Source organism: Ornithodoros turicata, chromosome 2, assembly GCF_037126465.1.
Source record: "Ornithodoros turicata isolate Travis chromosome 2, ASM3712646v1, whole genome shotgun sequence".
Classification (NCBI taxonomy): domain Eukaryota; kingdom Metazoa; phylum Arthropoda; class Arachnida; order Ixodida; family Argasidae; genus Ornithodoros; species Ornithodoros turicata.
In genome coordinates this window covers 142,601,696-142,614,267 of record NC_088202.1, presented here as the reverse complement: position 1 = coordinate 142,614,267, position 12,572 = coordinate 142,601,696, and the positions used below count along the sequence as shown (strand labels likewise).

The following is a 12,572-nucleotide window of genomic DNA, read 5'->3' as shown; positions in this document are numbered from 1 at the left end:
GTTTCCGCGTCCAACGAGAACTTGTAAGAGTACATTCCCCCGAGTCAGGTCTTTTTGCTCCCTAATGTGTATAAGATAGGGCGGCACGAACAGGCTTTTGAAAACCGAAGCGAATGGTCACATGACTGAACCAAACATATACACAGCATAATATACGAGTACACAATGTGTGATACATGCATAGGGACATTTGCGTGAAGCAACACATACACTCTTCTAACGTTTCTGGGCTTACAAGTGCAGCTTCAGAATTATTTTAATATATTTGGTTCGGAAAGGACATCACCCGATTTGAATACAATTCCATATTTGACTCAGAATTCAAAAAAATCCAAATATGAAACCTTCCCGCAACAAACCTGTTGGATATGATGCGCAGTGTATCAGACAAACTGTAGCCATTGTCTCTGGGCATTTCTTGTTTGACTGACGACAAGCTCGGGAGAGCCAGAAGAGCATCACTAGAAGGGCGATGTACGCAGCATTTATACACTGTAAGTAACTAACAATGAACTGCACTGCCCATACCTCATGTTAAAAGAGGCTGTTCCCAGTTCCATGCCCAAGCCAGAAAGGCTGCCATCGAAATCAGCAGCCAAAGCATCGTCAATATCGTCTATTTGCCAGTGGCTCACAGATGTCATTCCAAAGCTAGCTGCAAGTTTCAAAGGAAGACACATTATTACAAAAAATCGGTTCCAGAAACGAATTAACAGCAAAAACACAACACACAGAGAGATAAAGTTACATACGAGCTACAGGTTGTATCCAGTGCTCACAACAGCTTCCACCTCATATCACCTGCAAAAAAAGATGCATCGTCTGCTATGATAGGTGCAGGTTTCAGTAGAAATTCCAGGCGGGTCATCTGAGGAGCCAGTTGAAATAATCGAATGATCGATGTAACAAAATGGTTAATGAGCGAACGCGAGCGAGAAATTATGAGCTGCACATGTTAGATCCGGTATGTATTGTTGCCTGGTGTCGTCCGCCTCATTAATACAGCGACACGACCCGTGTGACCTGCTTTGCCGCATCCGTCTGAAAGCGGCGTTGAAACTCGACGCAGGTCGCATTTAGCCATGGCCTCAGATCGTGACACTTTGATTGGTTAGTACATACACATACGTAAACAAAGTTGTGTACAAGCCACAGATGCAACCTGATGCCCTATCTGTCTGGGTGTATCATCTCTGAAACCGTTGCGACGACCTCGAATTCTAACTTTTTCCGCCCGACTGCCGACGAAAGTTCATTATATTTCGCTGCCCCTGCATGCGAACTTTTGGAACTCGTAGGACAGTCAACGAAATCACACTCCCGAATGATTCGCGGTATGTACACAAACATGGGAGAAACGGTTCAAAAATCTGTCATACCTTCGCCGTTTCATCGATGGAGTATGCGAGGAGTTCTGCAAAGATTATCTCAGTGGATGTCTCACACGTTCCAGCTGGTAAGCTGATGTGATCACCTCGTTCGCCACAATACTGAGAAAATATAACAGAAGAGCCTTCCCTCTACCAGCTGATACTACCATGACGCAAAAAAAGCCAAAACGGCAAGGTAACGACTGTTCATGTGCAAGGCAAAAGGACAATCTGACACGCGGTTTGTGTTCGTGGCTCAAGATTTCTTTCAGTGTGCTCTGCCGTAGATACATGAAATGAAAAAGGTAATATTTTTCCACCCGCTACAGAAGGAAGAAACCTCCGGAACACCGCACACGGAACTGCGGAGAGAACGAAAAGGCGATGCGGAAGAAATCGGTTTTGGCGGCTTTTCAACTTCTAATGTTTCAACCATCGTCGAACACAACAGAGGTTAATACGATATGATTTTATCTCGGATGATCGTCGATGTGTTACTGGATGCAGCTTCATATGACTTTTTGCTGTCCTTCACGAGAACCATACAATAATTTGTTTTCAATGCGCCAGAACGTTTCGGTTTCGGTTTCGTAAAGAACCTTCCGTTTGCTGAGATTTTTGTTTTCTTGTAGTTAAAACAAATGAGAAATGACTAATTATTGTCTCTTCGCAATACTTCGTAATTTGTGTTATTGAAATGTACTGGTTTTACATCGTATTCTCCCAAAGATGATGTTTCAATATGAGACGCGGAATTTATAACAAATTTATATATGTTGCTTTAGCTAGTGTATGCGGCATGCAGCCGGACATCCCTTCGGAAAAATCATGCATCTGGCCCTGGTTGAAATGAATGACTTGACCGACTGATGAAGTCCAAGTATGAGGTTGTCCCGAAGCTACAGCGACTCAAGACTGAGAAGTTTCGTTCACGTACATAAATGCTAATTGCGAAAAATTATCCCTCGCAATAAATTTTACAATGTTGTCCATAAATTTCAAAAATTATGCGACAGTAAACGTGCCATGAGCTTTGGTGGAGAGACTGCGCTTCATCAGGTACATGATGAAGTATACTCCGTCGCTCACTAAAAAAGTTTGAGACGTTTAATTTTCAGCAGATTTCGTCCCTGAGTTGACTCTTATTTTTTGCCTCAACAGGCCAAACTGGAAGTCATGAAATACATACATTTAGGGTAGTTTCACGTCTAATCAACAAATGGCTGCCGGTCTTTTTCTGTTTCTTTTTTATTTACGCAGGAAAAACACATACTATTACGTGCATAAAGAGAAGCACAGGTCTTTGCAACATCCCGTTTCGGTCTAGGTGACTTGTGAATAGGTGCTGCCATATATCACCGGTAGGAATGAAATAAACAAAATTTTTATTTCATGGTAGACAGGCTTGAGCATGGGCAAACACGAAGAAACAACGCACCACAACAGCTCAAACATTTTTTATACCATATAATGTGAAAGAGGGATTATTGAAGTGCGCTTACGCAAAATATCAACAAATTTGAAGACAGACTTTCTTTTTTAGAAAAGCGCGCCTGTTAAAACAATGACATTCTGGTACTTTCCTCAAATTATAGTTAAGGTTCCGGGTTTTCGAATTTATGCAAAAAAAAAATTCCTCTACCAGGGAAACGTCATCATGACGTTGGAACACAGACTGAAACAGAAACAAATCGGAAGGGGAGAGCTGGGTTCGACGAATGGGCACTTGTTCGCTGTCTCTTATTTAGAGAAAAGTAGGACCGAAGGTCACGTCCATTTCAGGGACCATCGTCGTAATCCCCTCAAGACCCTGGCTCTCGGGCGCGACCTTGTTCGCCCCTACCTTCGAGAGTAGTTCAACTCTACCAAATTGGTGGCGCTGTCGAACACTATGACGTCATTTGTTTACAAACAGGGAGAGGTCCATTCGGATTCAATCGAAAAACTCCGTATTTGTCAATGAAAAAATGGCTAGGAAGCAAGCGAGCTGGTGAAAATGATGCATATAGCTGTGTTTGAGACTTCGTGTTCCCCAGTCTCGGGGTTTTACATTATGCATCCGTATCTGTGGCTTCCAGTAGAACTGAACACGAAAAGCCATGCTTGCATCGCGGCTTACCAAACCCTGCAACAAGGAAGGCTGGCCACCGTGCAGCTGTCTTTCGCGAAGCATCCCTGTAATGCGGTCAACTACATCCTTGGGTAACGTTCATGTTTGGCCGTGCTGGTACGACACGCACACTCTAAGAAAAAAAGAGCGTAATTTTACTCATTTTGGGGAGTAAATGCATTGCCACAAAAAAATAGTCCCTTTCGGGAGTAAATGAATGTCACAGACTGGAGTGTGCGCATTTCACACTCTATTCTAAGAGTCGCGGAGACCAAATTCGTGTGCATGCACGAAAATACTTTGAATCAAACAGTCAGCAGTTATATGTCGAGCGATATAAAATCTTACGACATCCATAGGGCACAATTTGCGAAGAAAGAAGCGCTAACTGTTTCTTACCCTGTTGGGGGGGGGGGGGGGGGGGGGAGAAATTGCTAAGTTGGCTGAGTAATACAGCCTTGTGCCATCAAATTGTCCAAGAGTACATATTTACATAGACTGTTGCATTCGGAAGACCATTTGTGTTCAGTTCAGTGACAATTTGTAGTCCTGGGGATTAAATGCCAGGGTCAGGGGACCAAAATGGGGAGTAATTGCAGTCTAGGGGACTAGAAGCTGCAATTACTCCCCATTTTACTCCTTTTTTTCCCCTTAGAGTGTAGAAGCTTTGAGCTTCTACTTGCTCACATGCATCTAGCTGGTACGATATGTAAAAGCTCTGAGTTTCTACATGCCACAAGCATGCTCTGAGCTTCTACATGCTATAAAAGCATGCTCTGAGCGCCTGTTTGTGTGTGTGTGTGTGTGTGTGTGTGTGTGTGTGTGTGTGTGTGTGTGAGAGAGAGAGAGAGGTGATAATTCAACTGGTTTGGTGCCGTTTTCCTGTTTCGGGTTGTGTGCCCTCTTTCGGGTTTGAAGCAATAGAGTGATATATGTGACAAGAGAAAGGATTTAAAGTACACCCTTTTTTTTAAGAGTCGGCACTCAAGCGAGCAGCGTCACGACTCTCGCAGGGGAGATAGTGCGTCCTGGGCCGACTTCACAGGGAACTGTGCCGACATCTGCCTTAAAGGAATCATTAAAGTGATACGACCAAAAGCTGCTGTCATCTTGTAAAGCAGTATAAGAAAAGCATTCGCATAAAATATTTCTTAACAAAGTTCCTTTTTTTTTTTTTCACTCCGGCGCAATTTCATTTGTGAAAACGGGCACGCTCCACAAATTTTGAATTTACACCTCCGGTCTGAAGTCAGTATAAAACGAGCCGACAACCTAATGAGGCAATAAGAATGCTCGAATAATTAAGCGCAAAATAAGAACAAAAACAAAATAAGAGGCGACTAAAACACGGGGCTCCGAAGACTATCCAGCAGTTGTTAAGAGCACAAAACGTCCAGGTAGTAGTTAAAAATCGTCCTCCAAGTTGTCACTAACCTAGATACCCGTAAATTATCCGATATCCTTATTCGTAACCAGTAGTCAACACCTATATGGGCAGTCTCCCTCGGCAGTCTACCTTTAACGCGCTGCACCTTGAGCCTTGAACTGTCAATGGTTTAGAAAAATGTCTGAACAATGGTTCAGAAATTTGTACCGTCATGGGCCTTTTATAGGCAATCATCATCACTTAGTCGTCCCTAAAAGGCCCTAACGAACAATTCCCAATTGTAAGCCTGTGCATGGCGGCTTGCGTCGATCGAGATCATCCACGAGTTAATAAACGCAACGAAGTGAGAGCACGAAGCCACAGACTGACATGCTTTTTCAGTCGGTGTGTACGTATGCTCATATTTCATGCTTTTTTATAAAAACGAAAAGTGGTAGGCATATAAATTTGGTGCCTATCGATTCCTGAAATATTTCGAGATCAAGTAAATGGTAAGTTTTTTTTTTTTTCGAAATGGCTACGGAAGTTTAATAAAAACCTGTTCAAAGAAGGAGGATAAGAATTGTATATTTTTTCACATTCGTGACGTCGCCGTAAAATACATACGACATGTATCAGAAATGTATCGATGTTATCCGATTCATCTCGTCTTCCTCTTTATAGTGAAACCACCCGCGTTAAAATCTGCGCGGTGGTTACCGAGAGAAAGCATTAAATACGTTCCGTAGGAAATGCATTGGGACGGAGAGCTGGACGAAGCTCCGACGTCCGGACGTCCGACACAGTGTAGGACGCCCGCCTTCAGACATCGTGTAGCGAATGAATTTCCAATGTAATATGGCTTTATAATTGTTTATGAACTCACGAGGCAACTGCAAGAAGGATACGAGACTTACGACTAAATTCACTGTTGTGCCCGTTACCAAAATAATATAACGGGACACCGATACGAAAAGTTGCCACGTATAGACATCGATACACGTTTTTAAAGTAACGCGATAGTACCATGACCGTCATAGAAAGCGACGCGATAGTTTATCCGCTACTACTACTGTTAACACTTCATTTGGGTGAAAGTGAACTGAAAGCGACAACCATTGTATACAACAGAAAAGGGAAATCTTTGTACGAGAGCTTGGGCTCAAGGTTATCTCATTCTATGACTCAGTGCGTCGAGGCTCCTTAGCCCTTGACCTCCGTATGCGGTCAACAGTCACGCTGACCACAGTCATTCTTTCTAGGCCAAATCAATCGGGGAACGAGCGCGAACGAGCGGGTGTCAGCCCATTTAATCGAATTCCGTTTCGTCGAACGTCGTTTCATCGACTCCGTTTCATCGAACGCCATTCCTTCGGTATGTCCTTTCGTCGAACGCCGCTTCACTGAAAGCGTCAGCGTGTGGCTCGTGCAATATGCATGCGGAACAGAAGGGTCGGGCACTTGAGGTTCCCGCTCACTCATTCGCTGCCCAGCTCATTCACTGAACTGAACATGGGTGAATATGCTCATGAGTCAGTGTTGCCAAATCAGTAGTTGGGACATACATGCCCGGAATGCCGAATTCCTCTGCGAAGCAGCTGCAAGTCCTTCTGGTCATGAGACTGCCCTCTGTCCATGGTCTTATGCTGCCGTTGTAATCGTTCAGGATATCAAGACTTGATGGGCTATTGCACTCTAAGAAAAGAAAAAAAGAAAAAGAAGAAAGGAGTAAAATGGGGAGTAATTGTAACTTCTAGTCCCCTAGACTACAATTACTCCCCAGGACTGCAAATTGTCACTAAACTTGACGAATGGTCTCCTGAATGCAATAGTTTACGTGAATATGTGCTCTTGGTCAATTTGACCCCACTCTGTGACATTCATTTACCCCCGTGCATTGAGAGGGACTATTGTTTTGTGGCAATGCAGTTACTCCCCAAAAGGTGTAAAATTACTCCTTTTTTTCTTCTTAGAGTGTGTGATGGTCAGGATGCCAGTGCAGAGTGGGTGATCCTCGTCCAACTAATCAGCTCAGCATTCGCAACAATCCGAGTCTTTCGTGCCACCTCATCCACCGTGCCATATCATCCATCGTGTCGTTTTGTCCATCGAGCTGCATCATCCATTCTGAGCTGATTAGACGACATGCCGGGTCATCCACCGTGCCACCACATCCACGTGCAAGGTCATCCATCGTGCCATGTCATTCGACGGGATGCATCATCCACCATGCCGTGTCATCCATCCGGCTTGGTGGATGACCTGGCATGGTGGATGAGGTGACACGGAATCGTTATAACAAGTCGTAACTATGACGGACGTGACTTTTTCTGACTTTCCTTTTCTTTTTCGTAAAGCAATAGGATAGGAATGCACGCATCATTGTATGCTTGATGGTTCGTCGACTAGTAATGTACATACTCTATGCATGTTCCATAAATGAATGCAACCAGTCCATTCAGTTGTTTTTAACCTAAAAATATATATTTATTTGCAGTGGTTCTAATAGAATTCGCACTTGATAACCTGCCGTATGTATGCGCGTTGGCAAACATGATTGAATATGACTAGTTCGTTCTAGGCCCCAGTTTTGAAGGATATATATAAATATATGCGATCAAATAATGTTTGTTGCTGTGTTAATATATCACTTCCAATCTCAAAATAATTCCCCAAGTCCTCCACACATGAAACCAAACAGGTCACGTAAGATCTCCCATAGCTCCTTTTTGATGCCTTGTAGGATCCTACAAGTCTGCTACGTAGCCGGATATAGGCAATGTAGTGTCCTACAACTCTCCTATATTGCCGAATATGGGACAAGTAGGACGCCACAACTCTCCTACATAGCCTAATATGAGACATGTAGGATCCTATGACTCACCTATATGTGAATGAATATAGGACATGTAGGATCCCACAACCTTCCCACATGATACAAAATAGGACATAAAGGATCCTACATCAATTTGTATAGGATAAATAGGATCGCATACAACCTATTTGGCTTTTTTTCAACAGGGATGTTTGAGAGCGACGTAATTTAGCCGGCATAATAAATGAACTGAGAAAATTGTTGTCTGTTGTTTATTTCCCTGTCTCGGGTTGCATCCTTGTCATAATAAATAATTACGGGGCATTTGTTTTGCCATCCAATTTGCGAGTGATATACTCGGTCATTGCTGCTTCGTCTGACCACACCCAAGCTCTCGGACACAGGTTTGTACGCCTTTCGTGTTGAACACCGTCTTCGCTGCTTCATTTTGGTCGTGGTCAACAACCCATGTGGATGATGAATGATGGGTTATGATGTAATGAGCTGTGATGTTGATGTCCATGTGATGGATTGTGATGTGATGGGCTGTGATGGCGATGGGATGTTATATAGAGTGTCAACACGACTGGGCATAATGTAAGTGCCGATGAAAAATGTCGACCTATGCTTATTTAGCTCTAACAAATGCCGATATGATTCCGCCAACGCGGAATGCAAATGGCGTGGAAAAGTTCTGAAAGTGAACCTGATATATAAAACAATTTTTCTGCGAAGTAACGCTGATCGGTGCTTAAGCTGCACCCCGGAAAGTAAACGGACTTTGAAAAATGCCCGTGGCCCTTCTGGGCTCTTCGTTTATTACAGTCAACCCTCGATTTATGAACACCCTCGGTTCCCCGAAAAATCGTTCATAAATCGAGGGATTCATAAATCGAAAATTCCGTTAACTGAGTACTATCGAGCAAATGGAACAGTATTTCCGAGTTGGAATTGTGTTTATAATGCCATATATTGTGTAATTTTGCTTTTGACCATGCCTTCTGCTGTATCAATCTCACAAAGAACAGACGTTAGCGCATTCAAACTCTGTTTATTATGCAATACTAAATTGTTTAATTTTGCTTTGGACCATGCCTTACCGATGTGTTAATCTTGGAAAGAAGAGATGTCACCACATTCGCACTGGACTGGTCTCGGATTTCCTCCGGGATTTTTAACCTCCGTTTATTAATCTCCGGGTGACAGCGACCACCTTATTCATCAACTGAGGTCAGGAACACTTGGTCGCACCTTGTGCGACCCCGGAAAACCCGTTTGTTGTTCGGATTTCAAGGGGTTAAGAACTGAGGGTGCAATACCTGGAAAACGTTTTGTCCGTTCAGGCGTCATTCATAAGACCATGGAATAATCCCTTTGAAGGTTTCTGGTGACCTCTGAACGATCCGTTCATATATTGAGGGCAAAAACGCTGGGCAACTCCTAGTTTGTTCCCAGAAATTCCGTTCATTATTCGAATATCGAGGTTCATAAAACGAGGGAAAAATGAATGGAAAAAGTTTGGTTCCCTGTGCTCGTGTTCATAAAACGAGGGAATTCATAAATCGAAGGTTCATAAATCGAGGGTTGACTGTATATAGGCACGGATGTTCCTTTCCAGTTTCGATCGAAAGCTCAATGGGAGAAAATGTTGGGAAATGCGAGTCCACCGGGAGCCCACGCCGTGCGGAGCTCGCCGGCCACCGCCAGATGCAGAGCACTGTTCTACTCCCACGACGGCGGCTGGCGTAGTCGCGCGTTGTGGCCGCGCCGCGCTTCGCCGAGCGTCGTCGAACTATGAACTCACCGGCGGCGGCTCGCGATGCGCGGCGCTGTGCTGCGCCGCGCGTCGTTACGCCCCGCTCCGTCGGACTCTAACCCAGCCTTTAGCGCCGTGTTAGCGAACAACCGTACAGACATGAACAGATGGAGAGAGGGCAGCAGAAAGGAGTGGGAATAAGAGAGTGGGTTCGTGTGCGTCCTGGGCTGTCTTCAGCGGGAACTATGCCTTCATTCGCCTGGAAAGTCAGCCACAAAATCCAGGGAATACCGTACACGGTACAGCCGGTGGTCGATTCAAACCAAATCTTCTGCACGACCCTGGCTACCACCAAAGAGTAGGTGCTTTTACCCATTCGGCCATAATAAATAGGCGTAATAAATAATAGTAATAAATAGGCGTAATAAATAATAGTAATAAATAGGCGTAATAAATAATAGTAATAAATAGGCGTAATAAATAATAGTAATAAATAGGCGCTTTTACCCATTCGGCCATGCCACTGATCGCTCAGTTTGGCCGCAACGCGCATCTCACGTGATGTCCCCCACGTCGTCTGGACGAAGCCCATGCCGACCTATGGTCGAGTTTGCGGTGGCGCCGCAAGCAAATCAGTGTCACAGGTCACAGCGCAGGGATCGCCCTTCGTCCTCTGCTATGCTATCGCATTTTGTACGCGTTTGGCAGCGCACCAAAGAGTACAGTTTTTCTTTGTTATTAATTACTGGAAGGGAACTCCGAAGCAAGGAAAAGACGTACATAGGACAACAACGTCCCTTCCTAAGTCTTTTCCTTGTCCAGCTGGTTGTATACGTACAACCAGCTAGCCTGCTTATCATCTATCTGGTTCCTTAATGCCGTATTGGCCTCCACCATGCATGAGGGCACAATCTATCGGCGTCCAATTCACAGTTGACGTTACGTCACACTGCACACCCTGGTTTGTTTAACTATCGCGGCCCCTGTTCACTAGGGAGTTTTGAAGCATTACGAGATTTGGCAGATAGGAACGTCCTTACGATAACAGTTCCGTAAACAAGGTACACCAAGCACCCGATTCCTTTGCAGTGGCTGACATCACGTTGCTGGTCTTGGATTTGAAAGCTTTTATATAGCGACAAAATTTCGTGAAGATATATGTCCCGTACGTCGCATCGTCGAAAACCCTTCTCCCCATTGGCGCGAGATGAAGCGAAGAAACGAGAAAATGGCGCGCGACGCAGATTGGTGATGTCGGAGAGTCACGTTGGCTGTGACGTCACGTGCCTCAGCGAGAAAGTGCAGTGGCAGTTGCCGGTTCACATGTCGTGGGATGTGAAAAGTTGTGACGCGCGCGCGCGTACAGACCTCTCGTCGCCCGCAGCAGCAACGGAGATGGTATAGGCCCGTTCGGCTCGGCCAGGGGGCGCTCGTGTTTACCGCTGCCAGCGCCACTTGTGGTGATAGCGCTAAGTTTTCATGAGTAACGCTTTCTCTAATCATGCGGAGGTGAACAGCGGCATTATGGGCCGTCCTATAAGGCACACCTACGGAAGATGGTCATGCTATGGACTACGAACCATGTACAGACGTTGCCACCCTTAACCGTAGCGCCGGAGCGCGTGGCCGGCTTGTATGCCAGCGCCGCCTTGCGCCGATGCTGGGGTGGACGCTCTAAGACCACGAGGTACACTAAGGTACACGAGCGGCTCCTCTCGATCGGTTGAGCTCAGGGTAATCGGCATGGCACGAATGGATCACCTGCTGTATGGTATCACCTTACACCCTCGCAAAACAGGCCCAATAACAGCGCGTGTGCATTATCTACCACACTTTATCTAAATGCCGGTTTGCGGAAGGGCGAGCTTGAGGGGCACAATATCCTGAAATAAGTTTGAAACATATGCAAACACTGTAGGCTCACCCATGTTTGCTCTGAGCGTTCTGTTCACTATGATATGTGTTATCAGATAATCTTGTTTCTTTGTTTGTTTCATGGTGCTGAGGAAAGATTTGGTAACGTGTTTGTGTGGATGCAAATACGCCAAAGAAACACTGATATTTTTCCTCGTATACCGATTTTCTTATCGCTCAAGCGACTGCAGATAGCTAACGGAGTAGGTGATCCGTGCGTGCTTGCCATGCCCCCGTCGAGAGGGGGCGCTTGCGCACCAGAGCCCCAGAGTCTCCACCCCAGCACGACCCCATCGTCGACACAAGGCGGCGCTGGCATGCAAGCAGGCCTAGGGAGCCTCCATGTGGCTCCATGTGCTCCAGCCGCAGCAACCCATGGATGCTCCCTAAGCAGGCCACGCGCTGCGGTTAAGGGTGGCGGCATCTGTACGTATAGCGACAGGCGAGCTCATATAAACAGTTCTGTCGCTGTCGTTGATTTGATGCCACCATAACTTGTACCATATCTGACAGTTCTCTTTCTTCTTTTTTTTTTTCGTGGAACGGCCCTGAGATGTTAGAACCACCTAATGTGTGCACCCTATTGATTTCCCTGCCCTGCAAACAGATGTCGCTCTGTAGCGTCGCTTTCCCTTTCCACACCTGCGCGCGCACCTGTCACTCCGTTTTCCTCCTCTCTCGATGGGCAGAGGCGAGAAGGATTTTGGCACACGGACACGGCGATCTCCTGGAACCTTCCCGTTAACAACCGCCGCTGTAAAATGAATATAGTATATACGCTGTGCATGTAACCCAGCGTTCTGCGCACATCTCCTCTCCCGGTTACTCCACTCGAGAAGCCCTATTGGCTACGGCGGCGCACTCCCTCTTCCCTCTCACTACCTCCTCTCATGCGCAGAGACGCACTTGCACAGCGTATTGAATAGAACGTGCCGAAGAAGCATTCCATTCAGAGCAGCAGAATAGCTTGCATAGAAAAAGAACTGAGTAGAGCACTAAAATAAAACCAAAAGTATTCGTGAAATGGAGCCGCTCTTGTGTGAGGTACTGGAGACAGCTACAAGCAGGGGTTATCCGCGCACCCCTCTAACACCCCTAAACTATACCGACCACAATGGCCAATAACGCCACAACAGCAGCAGATATGGGCATCACGCTCCTCGCCTCCTACGGGGCACCCTTTCCCCCAAAATAAAAATATACTTGGAATATGTAGAAGTGTTTTTTTTTGTTTTTTTTCG

The 12,572-nt window shown here is 45.6% G+C and overlaps 1 protein-coding gene across 5 annotated transcripts in view; it reads right to left on the bottom strand.

Annotated features, from left to right (window-relative positions):
• The window catches only part of LOC135386272 (transcription factor CP2-like), a 35,317-nt gene extending 33,572 nt beyond the window's left edge, over positions 1-1,745 (bottom strand). For all 5 annotated transcript variants that reach the window (XM_064616091.1, XM_064616092.1, XM_064616094.1 and 2 more), the window contains exons 1-4: positions 1,380-1,745; positions 753-801; positions 529-655; positions 360-461 (exon numbers count right to left, since the gene is read on the bottom strand). In XM_064616091.1, coding sequence (XP_064472161.1) covers positions 360-461; positions 529-644 — 218 coding nt within the window. In that variant the 5' untranslated portion in view covers positions 645-655; positions 753-801; positions 1,380-1,745. The remainder of the gene's footprint in view (positions 1-359; positions 462-528; positions 656-752; positions 802-1,379) is intronic.
• Positions 1,746-12,572: the final 10,827 nt, after the last annotated feature.